Source organism: Cyrtonyx montezumae, unplaced genomic scaffold (assembly GCF_038088225.1).
Source record: "Cyrtonyx montezumae isolate F1298 unplaced genomic scaffold, pur_monq_1.0 scaffold_0, whole genome shotgun sequence".
In the NCBI taxonomy this organism is placed as follows: domain Eukaryota; kingdom Metazoa; phylum Chordata; class Aves; order Galliformes; family Odontophoridae; genus Cyrtonyx; species Cyrtonyx montezumae.
The window spans coordinates 2,298,160-2,322,313 of record NW_027071824.1 but is presented as its reverse complement, the minus strand read 5'-3'; the positions used below and the strand labels follow the sequence as shown (position 1 = coordinate 2,322,313).

Below are 24,154 nucleotides of genomic sequence, written 5' to 3'. Positions count from 1 at the left end.
CAGCACCCTACTCGCAGGGACAGCCTGGCCTGCAGGCAGCACCACTCCCAGGTCACAGTGCCACATCTGCCCCACTTAGGTGTGCCACACACCCAGGAGGAGGCTGCAGCGGCTCCCCAACCAGGACAGCACGGGATGGCAGCAGCGGGTGCCAGCCGGCAGAGCATGGCTCTGGGCCTGCGGCAGCCCTGGCTCTGCGTGCTTCCAAGCTCCCCACTGCGCTGACTCACCGGCTCCCAGCCTCCCACAGCCCCTGCCACTCCCAGCACCTCCCAGTCTTTCCGCACTGATCCTCTCCCAGCCCAGCGCTGTCTCCCTGCCGCCCACTTGCCGCGCTGCGCTCCCTCGGGCAGCCAGCACAGCCCCAGCCGCTCCCAGCATCGCCTCCAAGTGCCCCTGGAGCAGTGCACGCGTGGCTGCCAGGCTTCACACGGCCACGAGTTCCTAGCACATGCATGCTAAAGGGAGAACTCTACTCCTGTTCATGCTCCCACCATGCTTGTGCGAGGTTTCACCACGTGCACAGCCTTCATCATACACCTTCCTCCTCTCAGAGGTGGCTGGCCTGCTCCAGGATGCTACATGCATCTATACTGCTCCTCAGGTGGGACGTTTTCTGTCCTCTCGCTTGGTTCAGGGCCTTGCTGGTTTGATCACAGGGGTGACACACGGAAACCTTGTACCCCTAATTTCTTCTCGAGCACCGTGCTTTCCCTCATCACGTCCTGCTCAGCTCTCCACACCACCACATTTCTGCGTCCCCATGCCTCTGCTTGGATGGCGCGTGCTGCAGGGGGTTAACCCATGCAAATGACAGGAAATACCCCAAAAAAGCCACATTTTTCCTGCATTGCTTGCCTGAAGCTCTCCCCAAGAAGGCTGCTGCCAGTGGAAGAAAGCTGGGGTATGACCTAGCCAACCCCTTCCTAAAAATACCGAGCCCCACTTCCTGCAGCTGGCACACCCGATAACAGGGCAGGCACTGGGCTGCACTCTCTGACGACCGCAGCATCTAACATCCCCCTCCGGCTCAGGGAGAAAATCCCCATCCCCGAAGGACAAACGGCATCTCCAGGGCTCGGGAGACACTTCCTCATTCCTGCTGGACGACCGGCTGCAGTAAAACCCATTGTATGCATATGGGACCGGTCACACTTCTTTACCATTTCAAATGGGTGGAAGCCGACCTGGCCTTTGGGAGCTGGGTGGTGGGTGCCAATCCCCTTCACCAGCGGGTGAACACAAAGGGGCAAGGAGGGATGAGGATGAGATGGAATGTGAAATAACTGTCCTGGGCTAGGTTCAGCTGCTCGGGGAACATCCTGAGTTGTCTGAAGCAGTGAAAAGAGATGGCCTGAGCACCACAGATCCCCACTGCCTGGTCTGCCGCAAGCTGGGCCAGGGGCTGCTTGGGGTGCCTGATTTCTACGTCAGGGCTGGAGCCTTCCCTCTCCCTCTCCCCTGTGCTGAGACGCAGCATCTGTTCCAACATGCCTGGAGCAGCTACCCATCAGCACGGACACCCGCTGCCTGAAAATGGCCCCGGCTGCCGCTCCCAGCGGGGCTGCTCTCAACCAGGGCTCGAAGGTTTCTGCCCCTCCCCAGCCACCCGCTCTGGCCAGGTTCTGGGGATGGCCCCACACAGCCCCTCCTCATCCTCAGGGAGCCGCAGAGCTAGGGGTGCCTCAAGTGTGGACGGGATCTTTTTCCAGCAGAGCCACCGTTGTCATGTAAGCTCTAGGGTGATCTCTTTAGGGATTACTTTGCCAACATTTTTCTTTCTTTTGTTGTTGTTGTTTTCTTTTTGCACAAGTTTTTTTGTTTTTTTTTTTTAACCCCCAATGCCTTTTACAATGTTTACTAGATTAAAAATAAAAAATAATTAAAAAAAAAAAACAACAAAAAACCCCACGCCTTTCAGCGTCCCTGCCCACAGCAGCCTCCCAGCAGCTCTGCCTGCCTCCCTCCATCTGCGGACAAGGGTCTGTGAAATTGCCACCAATATAATTATAAAGCACTGTTTTCACATCCTCCTCCCTCTGCCGTGCTGCTAGACTTTGGCCTCGACCTGAGTTTCACCCGCCCCGCACCACCAGGAGCCAGGGGGAGCTCCGTGTCCGGGTGCCCACTCCAGCACCCCAAAGCCCCCCAACAATGCAATCATTGGGGTAGGGAGCAAAGCAGGGCGATGTGGCGGCCCAGCCCACGCCGTGGGCTGCGTGGGGCACAGCAGGGCTCGCTGGCTAACCTGTAACCGAGCAGCGGCGGCTGGAAATCCGGCAGCGCTCACAGCAGCGCCTCGTGAAAGCTCCTCACGGACACTCTGGTAGCACTCGGTTAATTGGTGCCTGGCAGAAAGCAAAACCAGCCCGCGTTACGCACACGTTCGCCTGTTTGGAGAGGAGCTGAGCCAGCCGAAATAACACACTTTCAATGCGTGCATTGCATTCATTCAAATTGCTTGCGGAGTCTGCACGCTGAGATGCCCTCGGCTGGCTGCCCTCCCTCTTCATTACAGAGCAGGGGCACAAAGCCCTTAACGTATTGACAATTCTCTCTTCTCTTTTTGAAGATTTTGCATATTGACAATTTAATTGCCCCTGTTTCCCTGCCCGGCAAATCCAATGTGAAAACAGACTGCCTGGCCAGGTAGGCTGCACCTGAGCAACGTCCACATTGCAGCAAACGAGTCTGCAGCTGCTGTGGGGGGGAACCACCACAATTCTTAGAAGGGAAATGGTACTGCGGTGAGAAAAAAAAAAGTCTGCAACACAATAATGATCATTTTTGTCACTGTTATTAGTCCACTATAATAAGAAAATCAAAGCTAACAGCAGTAGGAGTGACTTTCTCCTCTTCAGCCATCTCTGGTTGCTCGGCTCCATCCGTGATCCTCCTTGCTGGCTGCATGCACACAGGACAGCAGCCAGGAGGTGCATTCCTGCTTCCAGCACCAGAGAGGACCATACTTCGGGTGGGGTCTGAACCTTCTGCCTTCTTTGTGGCTGTTCGGTGGGGTGCTGGAGGGGTGAACTAATGCACACCCTCACGTGCTTGCCTGCTGGGTAAGGAGGAAGGGCTAGCTCTGCAAAGAGGGAAACATGCCTTTGGGGCTGTCACTCGTGGTGCTTTGTTTGCTTGTAGCTTGCTTTGTCCCTTGGTGTGGGAGGTGGAATAGTCAGGGCTGTGTTCAGGCTGCAAATCAAACCTGGAAATGGATTCGGTTCAAACCACGTATAAACCCCTGCCACATCTTGTGGGGTTTTCCTGGGGATTTGCTGTGGTCGATGACCCTCTAGGAGAGCTGCAAGCGAGCTCCCCGTGGGGTGGATACTCTGGTGTCTGAGTTGAGGTGATGCTGTCACCCCTTCCCTTCGCCCTGCTCTCCTGCTTTGCTGTAACCACACCTTCACACACAGCGTAGCCAGAGCTCCTCCACACCTATGGAAAGGGCTGGAACTGGCAGATGAACACAGAAACCTTCCTGACACAGAAACTGCAACTCGGCCTCATCAGGGAGACTGGCAGACGCCTGTGCAAGAACAGAGAGGAAGGGAGGGGGTGAATGAGGCACAGAGGTTGCACAAGCTTCGTTTTCTTAGGAAACCGGGATAAAAATGCCCCCTAAGCATTGACTTCAGACGCTTATTCAAGATAACTGTAGAGATCTGAGCTGTTTGCCCGGGAGGGAAATGGCCCTTAGCTTTTCACAGCCTCCTTCACATGCGAATAAACCCTTTCCTGGCTGAATTGCAAGCCCTTCTCCCCGAGATGATGCATGCTGCTATGCCCAGGCTAGCAAAGGAGGAATGGAGGCACAGGAAATAGGACATCAAAGAAGAATACAGATGCAACAAGCCAAGAACCTTCTATTAGCAAACCAAGGTGTTTATTCGAGGAAACCTTAAGTGGAGAGAAACCAGATGAGCCAGCAAAACAAAAACAAAAAACAAACAAACAAACAAAAAAAAACAAAAAACAAAAGGCTCTTCTGAGCCAATTTCCCAAAGCACAAGCCCAGCCTCTCTTCTCACTCCCTGCTCCAGAGCATCATCAACGTGGCCTGACTCCTTGCAAGAAGCTACCACCAATGGCATCACAAGTCCTGTGAGATGTCTCTGCAATCGTTTGTGGGTGGTTAAGGTTGTATTTGTTGTGGCTAACCCAGAAATCAACTTTTTCCCCTTTGTACTAATCTCCAGCTGAAAGGCTTCCCCAGGGGCACCCCAGCCTCCCTCCCTCCCATGCTGTTCCTGCTCTCCATCCCTGCAGCATGCCTCTGGCAGTGCGCACACTGCCAGCCCACACCATCCAGCTGGAGAACAGCTTCACACAAAAACGAAGGGGGACTTTTCCATGCAGTTGCTGCAGGGTTTTAAGCCAGACCTAGCTGCCAGTCTGGCCCACAGATCTGTTTTTGATCAGGTCACCTTCTCAATGAGCTTACCCTGTGCATGGAAAGCCAACAACTATCAGAATGGTGGACCACAGTGGGCAGAACCTGGAGAAGGCGAGCACTGCAGCAACTCTTTGCCCCGCAGGAGGGCTGGGAGGAGAACGGCAAGACCTTGAGCCAGAACTCCCCACTGTGAAATCACAGCCTGAACATTCCCTGTCTAAGGTTTTGGGTCCTTAAGTGATTAATGCCAGGCTCGTGTGGAGGCACTTGGCTCCCAGCTGGGCAAGCTGTGCCCTTCCATGGTGCCAAAGGCACTGTGCCTTGGCTCACATCTGCTCTATATCTGGCCCGACCATGTTCTTGGCACCCAGTGGCCTTGGCTGTGCTGCAAGTACTTATGCACGTCTTAATAACAGTAAACATACAAATGTGAGCAGAACTATTATACTAAATTGAAATGCTATCATTTCCACTAATTTTACCTTTCATTTTAATCACATTTATTCAGCAGACAGATGAAGAAGATTATAACAAGGAAGGATTGGCTTTACACATTCAGTTTTCTAGTTCTACTCAGGGGATGTGCCCTGGCCACCTCCTCACAGCAAAGGCCCCCATGAAGTGTCACCAAAGCTGGTTCTATTTGGAAAAAGCTGAGCCTGTTCTAGGGGAGCTGAAAATCCTTGTGTTCCACCTGACAGGCAGCAGTGGCAAATACCTGGAGAAAAAGCACAGGAAGGAGTCAGGGATAAGATTGCTACTCTTATAATAGACCTCCCACCTGGTGGTGGTAAGGCATTTATGAACTGACAGCAGCAGCTCAGCACAGAGTGATGGAATCACGCAATGGCTCAAGGTGGAAGGGACCTAAAGCCCCCCCAGTCCCAGCTGTGGGCAGGGCTGCTCCCCACCAGCTCAGGCTGCCTAGGTCCCCATCCAACCTGGCCTTGATTCCCTCCAGGGATGAGGCACCACAGCGGTGCACTGCCTCACCACTCCTGAGTAAAGGATTTCCCCCCAAATATCCAATCCAAATCTCCCCTCTTTTAGCTTAAAGCCATTCCTCTTTGTTCTATTGCTATTAGATCGTGCAAAATGTTGGTCTCCTTCCTGCAGTGAGGTCTCCCCAGAGCCTTCTCCAGGCTAACCGAGCCCAGCTCCCTCAGCCTCACTTCACAGGAGAGGTGCTCCATCCCTCTGACCATCTTGGTGCCCCTTCTCTGGACCCTATCAGCTCCACATCTTCCTTGTGTTGGGGTCCCCAGCTGCAGCCTCACGAGGGCAGAGCCGAGTCCCTGCTAGCTGCCCAACTTTGAATGCAGCCCAGGACGGGGCACACACAGCTGGCTCACGTCCACCGTTCAGTCCAGCAGGACCCCCACGTCGTTCTGCCCTCAGCGCGCTCTCCCATCGCGCACTCGCATCCGGGATAGCCCCGACACAAGCGCAGCACCTCGCACCCGGCCTTGCTGAGCCCTGTTAGCCTTGCAGGGCTCCCACGGGCCCGCTCCTTGCCCAGGGTCACCCCGCTCGGCACGCCGTCCCAGTGTCCCTGCGTGACCCTGCAGCTAATGCCTGGCGGGGCGGCACGGCGCTCGGCGCTCCGCTGCTCAGGGCTGGCGCACGCGCACAACGGCCCCGCCCTTCCTCCCGCGGCGAGCGGGCGGCTGAGGCGCGCGCGCTGCTAAGGGCCGTCCGGCCGCGCGCGTGCCCGGCGGCGATGTCGAGGAGCTCCCGGGCCGTGCTGGTCGTCACCGCGCTCCTCTCCGCCGCCACCATCGCGGCCGTGCACGTCCAGCAGCGGAAGGAGCGCGAGGTGAGCGGGGAGCGGGCAGGCCGAGCCGGCGGGCACGGAGACGGCCCCTGTTGCTGAGCCGGGAGGGTCACCGTCCCTGAGGGGGTTCGTGATTCTGCGAGGAGGACCGCGAGGGCCCTGCGAGGAGGACCGGAGCCCCCTGGGTCGGGTTGGTGATGCTCACGATCAAACAGGCTGTGATGAACCCTGTCCCTTGTGCTTTCAGAGGCTGCACAGTGGAGTTCTCAGAGATCTGGAGCGGCAGAGTCAGAAGAAGGAGAACATTCGCCTGCTGGAAGAGCAGATTGCTTTGACAAAGCAGCTGACAGAAGAAAGAGAGAAGATGCTCTTGGAAAAGGGATCCCAGCAGTCCTAGATGAGACCTGCCTTGTTAGAGGTTTGATTAAAGGCACTTGGGATGGTTGCATTCTAACTACTTTCAAGTATTTCAGTAAACAGAGATCACCTGTGAAAGACTGTTTCTTTCAGAGAAACTGTCAGTCATATTCCTGTATCAAAAGCCATAGGGCATACATAACATATTTCTTCCATCACTAGTACTTGTGGAGACTTGGCACATCCAGTGTGGATGGTCTTGTGAACGTGGGGAGGACGGGCTCCTTGTCATGCAGACACTGTCCTGCTGTAGGCCATGAAGGATGGCTAATAATGTCCACATGAGCGGGCTGCTGAGCCGCCACGATGACGAAGCCACAAGGACTTCAACCTCGGAGGGCCTGGAGGAGGGTGAGGTGGAAGGGGAAACCCTCCTGATCGTAGAGTCTGAGGACCAGGCCTCAGTGGATTTATCCCATGACCAGAGTGGAGACTCACTGAACAGCGATGAAGGCGATGCGTCCTGGATGGAGGAGATGTCCTACTACTGTGAGAAGTGCCAGAAGTGGATTCCAGCAAGTAAGAGGGCTGGCTTTGCTGTTTCTTGTAGCGTTCACCACACGTGACTGGCATCACCAGAGTTGTGATCTACAAGGTGTCTGTGCTGTCCTGTATGACTTTTGGTTAGCTCTGTCCCAGTGCTGGGAAGGAAATGCTGTCTACATGTTGCATGGAGCCCAGCAGCCTCATGCTGCTTGTTCTGTGCTTTAGGCACCTCGATCCATGAGCTGTGAGGATGTCCTTAGCTGGCGCTCCCTGTGAGAAGGGGGACGGTCTGATCTCATTAGTGCCAAACAAGGATATGATGTCAGAAATGTGCACGCTGTCCTGAGGCCTGTCACTGGCATGCTAAGGGACTTTGGCCAAGTGAGCTGTCCTCTCACTCCTCTCAAATAAAGAACTCTGTGGAGGTTTGAGGAGGAACAGGTCATTGTATGGGGAGCCACTTTTGTTTTCTTTTCTCTTCCCTAGTTTTTTCTTCCCTAGTTAACTTGCTGCATCTGTGGAGCATATGGATAAATCTCAGCACTAATAATTTTCTGATAATGTGAATTTAATTTAGCTTTTGCATGTCAGCCTGTACTAGCTAGCTCTGGGATGTGCTTGGAGCAAACTAGATAACTTGATTCCTTTGCTGTTGCTGCTTGACTTAAGATGTATGCTGCTAGCTAAATAATAGGCTTTACTTCAAAAATTCTCAACAGTTTGATCAGTTATTAGATCCAAAACCTAGGTGTTGCTAAGCAGTTTGTTGTTGTTTTGTTATCTGTTTTGTTGTGTTTTATCTATTCCTGTGTTTAGAATCATGGAACTCTTTGGTTGACATCTACTTTGCAGCTGTATCAGAGCTGCCTGTACTGCCATCCTGAAACTTGCCACAAGTCTAGTGTAGAAATCTCACAAGGTGTGGTGTGAGCATTGCTAATAATGCGATGGAGCCAGCACAGTACTGTTAAAATGATGCTGTGCAGATAGTGGGACATATTGGCTTGAAATGTATTAATAGATAATAATAAAAAGGAACAGAGCTAAAGGTAGCAAGAGATCTCAAAGCACTCAATTTAACACTGAGTTTGCTCTGTTTTACAGAGATGTTCCACTCTGTTGTTGCTGTAGAACAAATCCAAAGAGAAGTAATAAAAGAGAAAGGAAATCTTCTAGAGGAAGACCTTTCCTATGTATTTTCAGAAATGCTGTAATCTTACCTGTTTCCCTCTCTTCTGATTTTGCTTTGTACTTTTTCATATTTCTTTAATCACTGTTGGGTTCAGGGGTCCTGATAGATTTTTTATTTATTTTTTATTGTCTGCTGCGGGAACAGAATTAGAATCTTCAACTTTGAATGCGGTGTCTTATAGTTGGCTCTGCCCCAGTAGATCACATTTATTCAAACTTTTTGCAGGGTTAGCAAATCAGCTTGGGTTTTTTTTCATTATTGTTGTCTGTTTAAGTAGAATGGGAAACATTTATTGCAGAATATAGATTATTCCTGGGAAGCAGAAACTAATGAAAAATGCAGAGGGAGTGAGGAAGTCCTTTGGCTGTGTACATGTATTCAACAGCTAAGTAGAATGAAACTTTCTAGTGTCTGTGCATTTTTGGTGCTCACTGCTGCAGCTGTAAAATGAGGCCATACATTACAGCTCATGCTAGAGCTTCTTGGGAACTGCCTGGGTCTTTGGACTCCAGGGAAGTGCAGAAGTGCTTTTCTGCCTGATGTTATGGGGAGTTCAGATCTCCTTTGCAGCCTTTCTTCCTATGACGAGACTGAAAGTTTGATCTTTTTGCCTATCGATTTTAGGTCAACTGAGAGAGCAGCTTAGCTACCTCAAAGGAGATAACTTTTTCAGATTTACTTGCTCTGATTGCTCAGAAGATGGGAAGGAACAATTTGAACGGCTGAGATTAACTTGGCAACAAGTAAGTACAATGTCTGTGCCAGGAGAACAACCACAACACTTTACAAAATCGTTGTTTGTTGTGTGTGTATTACCTAGAGATGGAGAACTGGGTATAGATGACAAAGAAACATATGAGTGAACTTCAGAAATTAATTAGTAGAGGATTGCCTGCAGATTAGAACTTGAGCATTTGGCAAGTAAGTTGAAAGATAATCACACAAACCACATTTCTTTCTTTTTTCCCTCCTCATTCATGTTGCTCGTGAATTTCATGGCTTCAGGCAAATTTGGAGAAGCAAAATGCAATTTGGCTGCTAGGCATGAGCAGTTTTTTGTATGTGTGAAGAAATGTAAAAGTAGTGAGGTGACAGCACACAAACAGAAATCTCACCAGCTCCCTGAATTCAAAGCTCTATCTTGGCTGCTTGCTTACTGACTGCAGTTCTTGCTGGATTCTGCAAGTTCAGTCACTTAAACACCTGAACCATCAAAATATTCTGCATTATACAGCAACCACTGTGGGTGGAGTGATGTGTGTCTTGCTCCAGGTAGGGTGCAGGTGTACTTTGAGGGGCAGGCAGGAAGTGATCATCACTTTTGCATAAGTGCATTTGGTCAAGCAGTAGCTGCTGCTCAGCATTGAGTGCTTCCAGATGCCAAGCTTTGGGAGGTAAGTGCAAGACATCTTTTTGTACTCTGTGACTTGAATCAGTGTGCTGTCTCATAATAGATGTTTCAAGCATCAGTTGTAATTCTGCAGTGCTCTCTGCTGGTTCCTGGTACAGGGCTTCAAGGGGCAAAAGTTAGAGTTGCCACCTGTGGCTGGCAAGATTACAGACCCAGATTGCAAAGTCACCAGCATTATGCTCTGCCTTCTTCAGCAGAATGGTAGGAGAATGGCATGGGAAAGGGAAAGGTGGAATCAAGACTAGTGAAGGGGAAAGTCTCCCTAGGCTTCAAGCAGCTGTTGCTCCTTTGGGATACACTGAATTAAGGGAAGTGATCAAATCTGTCTGAAGTATGGAATTGATTCTATGTAATTAACACTTGGTAATCTGGGATTTACTCACAAAGAAGTGTGGTTCTTTCCAAACCTGTCTGAGAGTTGTACAGACTGAATTAGGCTGTGGAGCGTGTGAAAGAGCTGTAATGGATTGTTTAATGAAAGTCACTTGTAATATCATCATTTGAAGATCATTTGGAGACCAGTAACTAACAGAAGTGCAGAAAAGAGGTAAAGCTTTTGGAGAGGAGGTCCTCCAGAGGAGGACCACAAAGATGCTGAGAGGGCTAGAGCACCTCTCCTATGAAGATTGGCTGAGGGAACTGAGCTCGTTCAATCTTGAGAAGAGAAGGTTGAGGGGAGAGCTCATTGCGGCCTTGCAGTATTTAAAGGAAGTTTATAAACATGAGGAAAATCAACTTTACATGAGTAAGTAGTGATAGGACAAGGGAGAATGGTTTTTAACTAAGTGAAAGGAGATTTAGTTTAGATGTCAGTGGGAAGTTTTTTGCTGAGAGAGTGGTGAAGTGCTGGAACAGGGTGACCAGAGAGGCTGTGGGTTCCTCGTCCCTGGAGGTGGGACCTCTGGCAACCTGATCTAGTATTTGACCTGTGGCAAGGGCAGTTGGAACTTGGAGATCCTTGGGGTCCCTTCCAACCCAAGCAATTCTATGATTTGGAGACAAACTTAATTGCTGCATGCCAAGAACAATTAGTAGATGTCATGTGATTTTCCGTAGTTTAACCTGTGTTCAGTTTGGTATGCAACAGTAAATATCTGGAAAGACTCTGATCACTGTTTTTTTTTTTTTTTTGGTCTTTTTCAAAAGACTATCCATACTTCCACACTGTGTGCAGATCCCAGTTCTGATATAATTGATTTATACTACTCTCTGTGGAGTTTGTGTTTCTTCATAAACCTACGTAATTAGGCAGCTTTTATTCCCCTAGGGTGGTGAAATTTCTGGGGGTAAAAAAAAAAACAGAACATGCATCTAACAATAGAGAGATGAAAAAAGGCAGCATGAAAGCAAGAGAAGGATTGCAGAAATTGCCCAGTAGATGTTGCAAAAATAAGATATTTATAAGGCAGCAAAGACTTGTGTATGTGCGTAGCATCACGTGGTGGGTGGCAGCTCACCAGGTGAAGCAGAAAAGATGCACTGATTTCCCCTGCTTTCTGTTCCAGGTTGTCATGCTGGCAATGTACAATTTGTCTCTGGAAGGAACTGGTCGTCAAGGGTACTTCAGATGGAAAGAAGATATCTGTGCTTTTATTGAGAAACACTGGACTTTCTTATTAGGAAACAGGTAAAGACATGGTGTATCTTAGTTGGTAAGCCAAATGAATTAAAAACTGGTGTACTGGTGGGCACCAAGAGTCCTGGTTAATTCAGGGATGTCTCTGCTAAGGCTGGCTAGCCAGAAAATTGAAGTATTTAGTATTAAGAACCTGAATGTGGGCATGGGGGGTAATGTTGAGAAAGAATAAGCATTTCTTAATGGGAGGAAAAAGGAATAAAATTAAAAATGGAGCAGTGTAGCTAAGTGTGTTTATTTCTTCATTTACATACTCTATGAATCCACACGGCTTTTCAGTCTTCCTAAATTTTCTGAGTGGATGGGCTAATCCTGTCATCTGCCTGGACTTTAAGGGAAAAAAAGAGCTTCTGCAGAGTACCTTGTTCCTCAGCTCCAAAGCTTGCATGATCAAGTTCACAACAAAGGGAAACTGGGCATTGTCTTTTAGCTTCTTTTGGATCTTAATAAAATAGCTCTTAGTGGGTATTATACAGAACTGTAAATTCTATAACAGACAGTATGTACTGAGAAGGAAGCTGTTAGAATAAGAACCCTTCTCATAAATGGTAACCTTCTGTGACAGCATCTTGTGCCTTCGTGGATGAATGTCATTTTATTTTCTGAGCATACTGACTCTGTCAAAGGCAAATGTCACTGTTAATGCTTGTGCTATGGGGACAGAAAGGAAAGCGAGCAAGCCTGTGAGGTTATGTATCTGTTTATTTCACAGTCTTCCCCTTAGCTTCAAGGATTTCTCTGTTGTGAGATCTGGCCTTTCTCCCTATCCAGATTTACTGTTTGGCTTTGCTTTCATTGCATGCCTGTACCTTCTTGCTCCGTGCCCAACAATGCTAGTCCCTCCTGGAAACCAGCAGGACCCTGACAGAAGGGCAGCTGGTGGCCAGTTGTCCCTTGCTCAGGGAGCCTTCCCTCCCAGTGTTTGCTGCTGTCTCCTGAGACCTGCCTTATGGGTGGGGTAGTCTCTGCTCTGATTGATTTCAGATGAAGTGGCTACTGGCTTGAGTCTGATGCTTCCCTCTCTGCCTGGACTGTCCTCTGATGGAGCAGGGACAGCTAAATCATATATGTATCAGTCCATGAACTACTATGCTGTTCATCCTTGTCAGATCTAGTCACTCCAGACTCTGAACTGAGGCATTTGATGTTAGTCTCCCAGATTTAAAGGGCACTGCACTAAGGTATGTAACAGCAGCAAATACATGCAAGCCAAGCCTCGCCCAAGTACTGAAATTTTGGTCAGTGGGAGTGTGTAATGGAAAGAAAGGAGTCCCAAGAGACTACAGATATGGATCTAGACTCCATGCCATGAATCTCCTCTTTGCTGTACCGCAGGAGGTTTGAGGCAGAAACTGCTGAGCAGAGCTAAGTCTTTGAGATATGACTCATGCCTTTACATCTGTGGGACTAGCATAGGGTTTCTTCTGTTAACCTGCAATCTCTGCAGCACAGTTGTTCTCGGTGATTTATTTCTCAGGTCCCTGCTCCCCTTCTCTGTGGTGCCTGGTAAAGCTGTAGCTATAGAGAGTGTTGTCAAATCCCAATCCCCTGAAGCTCTCTGCCCTTACCATCTTTGAGGAGCAGGGAGGCTTTGGGATGAGGGCACAGTTATTGAGTGGGGACCTAATGGTTGTTTTCACATCTTGTGCTTTAGGAAAAAGACCTCAACATGGTGGAGCACAGTTGCTGGCTGTCTGTCTGTGGGGAGCCCCTTGTATTTCCGCTCAGGAGCCCAGGAGTTTGGAGAACCGGGGTGGTGGAAACTGGTTCATAATAAACCCCCAACAATGAAACCTGAAGGAGAAAAGCTATCTGCATCTGCACTAAAGGCAAAAGGTAACTGTTTCCCAGATGGGGTATAGGTTCCTAGCTGGGCCAGAGCTGACAGAGATGGAAAACACGACAAAAGTTTGCTAAAAAGAAAATGATGTATTGTGTTTGGATGGTTATGATATTTTTTTTCTTAGTTTGTCTTTGCTGTAATGGCTGCTATAAAGAGGAACGTGAGTTGCCTTTTATATTTTGTTTCCTTTTTGCATTGTGCTAACTGATCTAAAGGCTTTTGAGATCTGTACAGATTTTTGATGTTGGTTGTTGTTTTTTTTTTTTTGGCAAATGAAATCTGTGATTCTTCTGTTCTTCTTCACCCTAGGGAGCGTTTTAGTTTGTTTTCATTTTGTCCATGCTATATGCAAATTCCCTTCAGTGTAGAGGAGCAAGAACAGGGCCTAATTGAGGACATACATCATAAGTGAGGTTTTAGTGGTGTGTAGACTTCATGCTAGATGCCTTGAAGTCAATTTCTTGTGTATTTTGAAAGTAGATCTTCTACAATGTCAAGGCAACGTGTTAGTATGACCACTTAGTACATATACAGTGATTGCAGGAGCTAAGTGCATGTTAGAATAAGCAAGCTACTTCTTTAGCAGCTTCAAAGCCACCTCTGGATCCCATCATTACTGTAGAAGGACTCAGGAAACGGGTGAGCCGCAATCCAGTCGAATCGGCCATGGAGCTGAAGGAGAAGAGATCTCGCACTCAGGAAGCCAAGGATATCCGGAGAGCCCAGAAGGAGGCAGCTGGCTTCCTGGACCGTAGTACTTCCTCCACTCCCGTTAAATTCACCAGTCGAGGCCGTCGTCCTGATATTGTCCTTGAGAAAGGAGAGGTGATTGACTTTTCTTCTTTGAGCTCTTCAGATCGCACTCCTCTGACAAGCCCTTCTCCTTCCCCGTCTCTGGACTTCTCTGCTCCTGGCACACCAGCCTCGCATTCAGCTACTCCGAGCCTTCTCTCGGAAGCAGATCTCATCCCTGATGTCATGCCACCACAGGCCCTGTTTCATGGTAAGAGATGCTGTATTTTTCTCTTAATAATAAGCTGCACATAGTCGTTGAGGAGACATTAAAAAAAAAAAGGAACTCTTAAAGAACTGCAGGATTTTTTCAAGTTAAGATGATTGCAAAGTAGTGATGCATATAGTGAGTTCCTTTGGGGAGCCAGACCTCATTCTAATCTGGAAGATAGAGAGTAAATCACTTCTTGTTGGAAGGCAGTCATAGAATCATGGAGGTCTTTTCCAGGCTTGGTGATTCAAAGGTCATCCAGTCCACCTACCACCAATATTTCCCCACTAAACCAAGACCCTCAGTACAACATCTTAATGTTTCTTGAACACCTCCAGGGACGGTGACTCCTCCACCCCCCTGGGCAGCCTGTGCCAGTGGCTGACCACTCTTTCAGAGAAGAATTTTTTCCTTATATCCAGCCTGAACCTCCCCTGACACAGCTTCATGCAGTTCCCTCATGACTTGTTGAATCATGTTCTGTAGAGGGACAGACACTGTTCTTTTGTGACTCCTAATTGTTACTTCACTTTAAACAAAGCTTCTCCAGAGTATGCTGGCTAAAAATAGAGCTCATCAGCTTGATGATTTGATCTCCAGTGTTCAGGAATTTTCAGCAATTTAATGTTTGAGCTTCACAGGTCAGAGTGTTAGGATTTTTTTGGAAACCAAATTGTAAGATACCTTGGAAGAAGGATTGATTCTGTGCCCCGAAATTGGAATTCTTAATGTATCCTCTCCCCCAAATCTGGAGGCCTAGAAATGTACAGAAAATGGAGTCTGTTGGGTAACCAATGGTATTTCTCCTTAGCAGAAAAATTCTGCAAGAGCTCCCTTTGCAATGGGACTTATGTTTACATTTTTTTCCTGGATTATTTTGATGTTTTGAGCAGATGATGAGGAGATGGAAGGAGATGGAGTCATTGACCCAGGAATAGAGTATGTGCCCCCCCCAAGTGGGACTGCTGGTGCTGGGGCCATGATAGCAAGTAGAAAAAAAGTGAAGACAGCTGAGCAGATCAAGCAAGAAGTGGAGAGTGAAGAAGAAAAAACCGAAAGGATGGAAGGTGACAGTGAGGATCCTGAAGAGTCAAACACATCTCTGCAGTTGAGGGGGCGAGACAAGAGGAAGCCACAGCTGGAGAAGGATGCCAAACCCAGAGCTCCTAAGCATACGTCTGTTAGTATCTACGAGGAGAAACTGCTGCTGAAGAGACTGGAAGCCTGTCCCAATGCCTTGAGCATGACCCCAGAAGCACGGAGACTGAGGCGCAAGCTGATAGTCAGGCAAGCCAAGAGGGAGAGGGGGCTGCCACTCTTTGACTTGGACCAGGTTGTGAATGCTGCGCTGCTCTTGGTTGATGGGATTTATGGAGCCAAAGAAGGTGTTTCCAGGTCCCCAGTAGGGCAAGCGACGTACAGAACTACTAGTCAGGACTTCAGGATCTTGGACAGATACCAAGTGAGTGCCATTGAATCAAAGTGATCCTTTGACTGATTGTTTTTGCTTTAGGCAGCAGCATCACTTTAGAATACCTGACCTGGGAAGTTGAAAGAGCTATGTGAACAGGGCTTACTGTGACTTGGAGCTATGTCCCCACTGATTATCTCACAAGCCCCATTTTTTTTTCTCAGGAAATGCTCAGTCAGCACAGCTGTCTGTCAGCATAAGTACCACAGATTTCTATGTATTTGTACTCCAGCCCTGCCCAAAAAAACGTGGTGGAGGCCTGAAAGTACTACTTTTCCATGCCATGCAGGAAGGAGGTCATCTGGTGTGCTTTGCTGAGCAGTGAGTGCAGCTCGTAGTTGTAGTTGCTGAATTTGAGAATGCATTGCAGTCCTCTGAAGTGGGACAATCATCCTGGGCTCCAGATCATTCTGTCGTAGTGGAAGGCCCTTATTCTTTCTGTGTTATAAATTATGATTCCCTTGTGTTAAGTCACTGACTAGTTTTCCTGAAATGTTCTGGATTTATTTATTTATTTTTTTGTACATGCAGACAGTGCTGCCTGCCATGAAGGGATATCGACAGCAGACGACAAAGTTTCTGTATCGACTGGTAGGCTCAGAAGACCTGCTGTCAGACCACAGCATTGTTAGTCCTTATACGTCCCGTGTCCTGAAACCATACATCAGGTACAGATGGTCAGAGGTTGGATTTGCTCTTCACTTGGGATCCAACAGCTCACCTTTCGTGGCCAGTGAGCAAGAGGTGTTCTTGTGGGAGACGACCCTTTTCTTCTAGGCCATCCTCACTCATTGCTGCTGTACAAATCAGTATCCTATGCTAACCCTGAAAAGTCAGTGTATCGTTTAGCTGAAAGAGCCATTACGAAGGGGAATCTCCAGGGGAAGAGAAGGCAGGGCAGAGGAGGAATCACCATGGTCCTTTGGTGCAAGTTGCGCCTGCTCTTGGGTCAGACCTGTTGGTGCTGTCATAAAGACAGGCTGCCTTGATGTGCTGTGGATCCAAGTGTTCTGACCTCTGACACAATGGTGTTTTTGCTGAGCAATGTGCTGTGTTCCCACATGAATGGAAGACTTCTTTTGTTCCAAGTTGAGCATGTCAGAAAATACGTTATGGGCTGCAGTGACATTGTTCCTCACTTGCCTTCTGTGTTTGCTTTTCATGTTAATTGGCAGGCGTGATTATGAGACAAAGCCCCCCAAACTCAGGCTGCTGGCAGAAATCTGGGCGTACCCGCACAGGAATGATCTCAACTGGAAGGCTGAGCCAGAAGCACCCATTGATTACTGCTATGTTCGCCCTAATCACATCCCCACTATAAACTCCATGTGCCACGAATTCTTCTGGCCTGGTAAGATTCCTTCTGTGCTTGGTTTTCTAAGAAGGAAGTGGTTTTGTTCAGCGTTCTGGGGCCAAACTTTTCCTCAGTTGGTGTCTGGCTCAGTTCTTCGAAAACCATTATCTGATGTCATAGGAATGTGGTTGAGATGGAGACATGGGTTTGGTGTCTTTGTCTTTTGAAAACATTTAGAACTGGGCAATTAGGCCTTAATTAGCACAGCACTTAAAGAAATAGGTTGTTTTGAGTAACACCATTGATGCCAGTAGAAATAGTCAGTTACTAAAATTAAGCAACCGGTTGAACCTTTTGCCAAAGCCAGGTGGAGGTACAGGAGTGGGCTGGATATAAGCAGTTTTATACCAAAGCTAATGCTCATGGGAGTGAAATCTAGGAGTCACGCTAGCTACTGCAAGCTTCGGTGTGGTGGTCTTTATTTCCTCAAGGCTCAGTATTTACAATGTATGAGAGAGCTAGAGTATTGATTTTTATGTATCGTTTCTTTAGTGGTAGGATCTCTGGAGCAGTGGCTGCCCTTTATGGGGTGGGGTTGGAGCCACGGTTAGAATGTAGCCTCTAACTGTTATGAAATAACAGAAGTGAAGCTTCTGATTAGCAGTCAACGCTGAAGACTAAGTTAGAAAAGCCCAGTGTAAACAGTCCACACCTTTATTCTAAATAACTCTTTGCTTTACATTTTGATTTGCAGATAGTGATTCAACATTGCTTGTAGTTCAGCAGCGCTTGTAAGCTGCAGTCAGGATCATAGCTCTCTGTGCTACTCATTGTCCAAGTTGTACAATGCAGGGGAAGGTAGCTTGGAAAGGTAAGATATGTGAAGTTGTTTGGAGCTCATAAGATACTGCAGTCCTGACAGAAGCAGAACCCCTTTGTCATAGTCTATCCTCTTTTGATAGTGCATTTGAAGTTCTGGCCAAGTTGGGTTGCACATTCATCCAGCTCTTCAGGACTCACCTTGTTTTATTTAACATCAGGAGCGTGGGTGTGTCCCACCCTACTAGGGACTGTGCATCATTAAATCAGAAAGCTGACACTCCCATCAGTCTCCAAACAGGAATCCAAATCTTTTCCATGGTGCAGATTTTCTGAGGTTGGGGTTGTAAGATTATTGCACCTTGGTGTATTTTAGTAAGAGATAAATAAACGGGTGATACTTCAGGAGATACAAACCACAGTGTCTGTGTGGGCACCTAAGGTTTAGCTTTACACTGGGCTGGCACAGCTGCTGATGAATTGGGGGTGGGATCCACAGCTGGGAGGGTGTCATTAAGCTAGCAATAGCATTCAGAGAAATAGAATCATTTAGGTTGCAAAAGACTTTCCAAGATCATCAAGTCCAGCTGTCAACCTGACCTATCAAATGTACTATCACTACCTGTGTTTAGTGCACTTAGGTGCACTCAGTGCCTTCTAGTAGTGACACTGTCTCGCTGACTGAGTTCTTAAGTCATAGGCACTTCAACAGGTGAGATGAGTCCAGACCTTAGTTCTTACACATCTCCAAATCCTTCCTGTCAGAGCTTTTCTTGTTTATCTCAAGGCAGAAACAAGCTTGCAGCTAGTTACCCCAAGGGAACTGGTGTGAAGCAAGATTCCTCCTTGTTGTCTCTCGTGGTATCTTGTGCCTTCACGCCCTAACGGGAAGCGTCTCCTGAGCAGACAAGTGGTGAACCCTACTGAGCTAAGCATCTTCCTACAGGAGTAGCTGCATGCTGAGGAGACAGCACCGCTTCATCACCAGCAGAACGCTCAGGGCAGTGTGGCGTTCCTGTACAGACATGCTGAGGCACTTCACAGTCAATTGCAGCCTTGAGATAATTAACGCTGCTCCCTATTGCCAATCAGTTCCTCCCACGTCTTACTCCACCCATCTTACTCTCGAGCAAGAAAATAATTCTCCCACTTCTTTAAGCCTAGTGCTTTATCAAGTCTCATAACTCATTGTAAGTGAAAACATTACTGGAAAACATACTCTGCAGTTTCATTACCCTGCGTTTCAGGTATATCTGAGATTGCCAATTTGAGGCTGAAATAGTGTGATTCTGCCAGGTCTTGCACCTCATGTAGGGCCTGTCTCTGCAGACAAATTATCAAGCAGTTTTCTGTGCTGTGAGCTAAATGCTTGGCCCTAACATGCTGTGTAGATGCTCTTAGGCTGCACCAGCGATGTGATTGTGGAAGGTAACAGACTCCACTCAGAAGCCACTGACTTCAGATGTTTCTGTCCAGCCTCTGACTCAAAGAAGCACCACTGACAGAGAGGCTGTTTCAGACACCAGTATAATTTGCATGCTGGAAGTAAATGTTTCCATTGTGTTGAAAGCTGTGGTCAGCTTTACAGGGTAGCTCCACAAACAGCTGAGTACAGATAGTGGAGGAAGCAGTAGGAGTTGAAGGCCAGGTGGAGAAAAGAGACAGGAACTGTTGGTGGGTAATGCTTCCAAACGTGAAACCCAGTTTCCGGTGTGCTGCGTCTGGAGAGAGTTTGCAGGAGGGAGGGGATGGAGTAGCTGATACACTCTCTTTTGCTCCCATTTGCTTGCAGACAGGTCCTTTGGCATTTGCAGGTAGCAGTAGTAAAAGTAAATGCCTGCCTGGTGCTGGCAGGGCCTCGGTGGATGAAGACGTAAGCCTTTATCCTTCAGTGTTACTGTGGCCCCAGGAGCCATAGCCAGTGGAGGTCCCAGATGTACTGACCTGATCCAGCACAGATTTGCGTCTGCAAGTGTCTTAATCCACATGCGTGTTTAGAACTGGATCCAACAGACTGCTGATCTGGCTCAGAATACTAACTAAGGAAAGATGAGTTGGGTGCTGAGATAGTTAGTAGTTTTTAAAATATCTTTTAAACCATTCCTTTTCTGAGTTTTACCTTAAGGTAATTTGGCTTTAGTTTCTTTCTCCAGAACAGGTAAGCAGGTTTTTCCCCTTTGTGCATGCTAACTGCTGCATCTGTTGTCATCAGTGGCAAAAGTCTCATCTTGTTAAAGTGTTTGGTTGAAACATCTGACAATCACAGGGCTTGGAAATGGATAAGAGAAGGAAATCAGGTGTTTGTAGCAGGGCTTGAAAATCTGAATTTTCATGCAAGTGTGACAGCGTAGTCTGCTCTCCAGTTGGTTTGCAGGGCTTTCAGCTGCTCTTTCTTTTTTCGTAGGAATTGATTTGTCAGAATGCCTACAGTATCCAGACTTCAGTGTGGTTGTCCTTTACAAAAAAGTTATCATTGCCTTTGGCTTTATGGTGCCAGATGTGAAATACAATGAAGCTTACATCTCTTTTCTGTTCGTACACCCTGAGTGGAGGAGAGCTGGAATTGCAACCTTCATGATTTATCATCTTATCCAGGTAATCAAAAAAAAACCAAACACACACACAAAAAAATGTCTTTCCTAAAGCACCAGCTCTCCCTTCTTCCTGGTATGTGCCTGTGGACATGATAGAGAGTAGGTAGCATTGTGTTCCTCCTTTCTGTCTCTTTCCCCTTGCCCTTTCTTTGCTCATGTAGCTGCACAGATTGTTAGTGTGTGAGAACAGTTATGGGGGTAAATTGCTTGAGAAGCAGAAACTCAAACATGCTTAGAAGAGTAACTAACTGTTCTGCTCAGGTCCTCAGGATTAGGGAGATGATGGGGTCTTTCTCTTGGGAATAACTTTGTATTTTCCAGCCAACGATAGTTCACATAAGTTATCCTGTAAACCTGAGAAGGAAAAATAGGGAAAAAATAGTAACGGTCCTAATAGTGCAGTTGGAACAAATGTTTTTTCTTATCTGTACCTGGAAGCATATTCCATGACCAGTGCAGTTGCATTAAATCACTTAACTGATCCTAATCGTTCTCCTTCGCTTTTCATGTGCTGAATAAAATCCAGCAGAGCTGAAGATAAATAACGAGTGTTTGCAACCTTATTCATCTTCAGACTGGCTTGTACCAGGCTTGGTTGCACAAGGACACATGGGAAAATTAACACAGCCTCTTTAGTTAGCTCAGATTAAAGTAGTTAAACTTCATTCAGACACTGAATGAATACTGTTATTCAAGAGTCCTTAATTCCGTTTACTTTCTTGAGCTGAATTGCATGAAACCCAATGTAATTTTGGGTAAGGGTACAGACAGATGTCCTTTTCAGACCCCAGCAGTACCTCCTTAGGACCTAGTTTTAGCACTCCCTGAGTTCTCTTGTCAGAGCTGCTGACAGGAAACGTTCTTCAGCTTGTTTTAGTTGAGATGAGTTGCAATAGCAAAAACTCACAATTGAAACTGTTTTTACTGATATTTATTTGATTAAAGAGAAAGTGAGTTCTGTCTGATCAGTGGAGATGGTACCTTAGAAAAGCAGTTCCCACTGGGAGCTCTTCTTGGCCACCTATGGATAATTCCTCTACCAGAAAAGCTTTCTGCAGTGCCCATCTCACTGGTTGTTAGCCTGTGTCAACACAGAGCAATCTATTTGTAATTTACCGCTTACCTTTCCTGAGCATCTCCACTTAAAACATGTCACTAAATCGCTGTGAACTGCAGCTAGCTGATGAGAGATGTCAACACCCAGTGGGAACAGACATGGGTGGTGAGCTGAGGTTTGCAGGGATCCAGCAGCTGGACTCTTCTTTTTCCTGGTTGGGATGTGTTTGCATGTCAGCTGTGCAAAATCACCACAAACTTCTGTAGGACCTATCTCAGCCAGTTAACCCAATTCCACTTTCAGGTAGACTAGCAAAAACTTTATCATGTTGAGGAGAGCCAGGCAGGGCTGAGGCTGATTAGACTCACTAGCAATGAGCCATCACCACTGTGTATTCAGCTTGTTTGATTTATTTTTGCATTGCTGCATATTTGTCAGTGGTAGATGACATTTATTCGTGTAGGAGAAGTGGGGCTGTGACCTTCTATTCCCCAGCTAACAGATTGCATGTGCTCGTTGCAGCCTGCTGGGGCTGAAACCAGGGGCTGCTCTCTGTAGCTAAGGCCACCTTCATACAATGTTTGGATGAAGGGTAGCACTCTCTCTCTGTTGAAGGTAAAGATCACTGTGCTTAGTTTGGGGATGAATTATAGGGAACAACATAATCTAACAAAAAATGCTTCGATGCAAATAGTGCTTTGATGATGGGCTTGTTTTCAGAAATTACCTTCTAAAACATCTGGCCCAGAGTGCCAAATTATTTTCTAGATGATCTCAACCTCTTTTTCCCTAAAGTGGCTCCTGAAGATTTCAGTTTGTTGTTGGTTGTTTTTTTTTTTTTATCCCTTTAACTCTGGTGAGAGTTTTTTTGCTTTAGTGTGCAGATGTCTTCGAGTGCTGTTACCGCTTAAAGTTACCATACACTCAGTATACACAGACTGCTATTAAAGCACTAAATGAAATCAGGAAATGTTGTGATATTAGTTTATCAGAGAGCAAGATACCTATATAATCTTGGATCCTTATGGTAACTTCAGCAATGCCATTTGCTTTCAGAACTGACTTCTCTTGCCTTCTCAGGAGCTGAGTGCCATGCCCTGCAGGGTGGGAGAGGAGCTGGGTGGATTGCAGAGGAATTCTAGTGTGACAGCCCAGAGGTGCACTGGTGTTAGAGCACAGTCCCAGAGAGTTCAGCCCTGTTTGCTGATGGGGAGGAGCACGGTGTTGATCCTTTGGCATGTTTTGTCTTTTTCTTCAGGCTGTTGTCATTAAGTATTTGAGATTAGTGCAGTACACCGAGATTATTTTTAATTACCAATTACTTTGAAATTGACAATGGGAAGCTTACAAATTAGAATCCAAAGCTTTGATTTCATTGTCAGAGAGTCCGTCTTTCCCAGAAGCAGAGGCTTTGAGGAAGAGCAGTATTGCCTTCGTGTTTCAGCTGGTGCTATGTGTGGTAACTTCTGTGTCGAGGCCTGTGATTTTTCTCAAGTTTTCTAACTTAAATAGCAAAGCTGATGAATCTCTTCACTTCTGCATTCCCCTGGAGGCTTTCTCATTCTCTTGCTGTTATGCTTTTTTTTCTTCTCCCCTGGCAGACCTGCATGGGCAAAGACGTAACCCTTCACGTCTCTGCAAGCAACCCTGCTATGCTGCTTTACCAAAAATTTGGATTTAAGACTGAAGAATACATTTTGGATTTTTATGACAAATATTATCCCTTGGACAGCAAGGAGTGCAAGCATGCATTCTTTCTCAGACTGCGGCGCTGATCTGTCAGAGCTGCTGGGGGATCTGTGAAAAGCCCAGCCTGCTGAGCGAGGTATTATGGTGGCTTTTAGCAGAGGATGCTGGCTGTCAGGTGAGAGCTGGAATGCACATTTGCCTTTTTCAGTAGGACTTCTAATATCAACAGTGCTATGTTGTGTGTTGCAAGTGCAGTCCAAGAGGATTGATTCATACTGTCTGAGGGAGAGGCCCAGAAATCCTAACAAAGACATGCTGAAGCCACTGGAAGACTGAGATTCTTACGGAGAGTTCTCCAGACTCTTACTTTGGAGATGCCCACTGGAGGAAGAAAAACAAACAAAAAAAAACCCACCCAAAGCTTGCCACTTCAGAGGAGCCCCGTGGATTTCAAATTTTGAAACCTATCCCAACTTGCAGTTTTTTGTTTATGTTTTGTTTATGGAAAATGAACATCTAAACTTAAATCATCCACAGTGTTTCTGTGATTTGATTGCTTTGTTAGGACCACGTCTTTAATCCATGAAGGGGAATGCAATATCAGTGGATGTGGTTGGATTCTGACTTTAGGAAAGCTCTGCCTGGGCTACAATAGCAATACTGAGGCTGTGTTTTAGGAATAACAAAGTGCGTGTGAACTCATGTGATCCCAAGTAATAGGCCCAGAGGAGATGTCTTTGTTCTGCTCCTTCCCTGCGGCCTTCTTCCCCCTTGTTGACTCTGTGCTCATTGTGAAGTTCTTGTAGTGCGCAGTGTTTTGAGTTCAGGAACAGGACGACAGGTGCGTTTATAGCTAGGTGAGATGGGTACAACAGCTGCCAAATGAGCTCTTTGAGGTCCTGCAGCCTATCTGCCAGTTGTTGATACTAAAGGATCAGCCCTTTGGGCTCACCTTGAACCGCAGAGCCAGCCCCGCAGGCTCCAGCCAGCATCTACCTCCACTGTGGATAGAAGAAACCAGGAGCAAAAGTCAGTAGTTAAGTTTGATATGCAGGCTCTGGTTTGTAGA

At 47.1% G+C, this 24,154-nt stretch overlaps 2 protein-coding genes across 5 annotated transcripts; both read left to right on the top strand.

Annotated features, from left to right (window-relative positions):
* Positions 1-6,056: 6,056 nt before the first annotated feature.
* LOC136060467 (protein PET117 homolog, mitochondrial) lies at positions 6,057-6,570 on the top strand. Its single transcript, XM_065755064.1, has 2 exons — positions 6,057-6,215; positions 6,421-6,570. Exons 1-2 carry the CDS (start codon positions 6,120-6,122, stop codon positions 6,568-6,570), a joined length of 246 nt encoding a protein of 81 aa, XP_065611136.1. The 5' UTR covers positions 6,057-6,119.
* Positions 6,571-6,603: 33 nt separating this feature from the next.
* KAT14 (lysine acetyltransferase 14) lies at positions 6,604-24,088 on the top strand. Of its 4 annotated transcripts, none has more exons than XM_065754852.1 (10): positions 6,605-7,109; positions 8,893-9,011; positions 11,185-11,306; positions 12,970-13,151; positions 14,015-14,161; positions 15,055-15,623; positions 16,164-16,300; positions 16,808-16,983; positions 20,150-20,340; positions 22,998-24,088. In XM_065754852.1, exons 1-10 carry the CDS (start codon positions 6,854-6,856, stop codon positions 23,169-23,171), a joined length of 2,073 nt encoding a protein of 690 aa, XP_065610924.1. In that variant the 5' UTR covers positions 6,605-6,853; the 3' UTR covers positions 23,172-24,088. The 4 variants fall into 4 exon arrangements, with proteins under 4 accessions (XP_065611012.1, XP_065610924.1, XP_065610835.1 ...); XM_065754763.1 differs by having other exon boundaries at positions 13,745-14,161; XM_065754599.1 differs by having other exon boundaries at positions 13,742-14,161.
* The last annotated feature ends 66 nt before the right edge of the window (positions 24,089-24,154 follow it).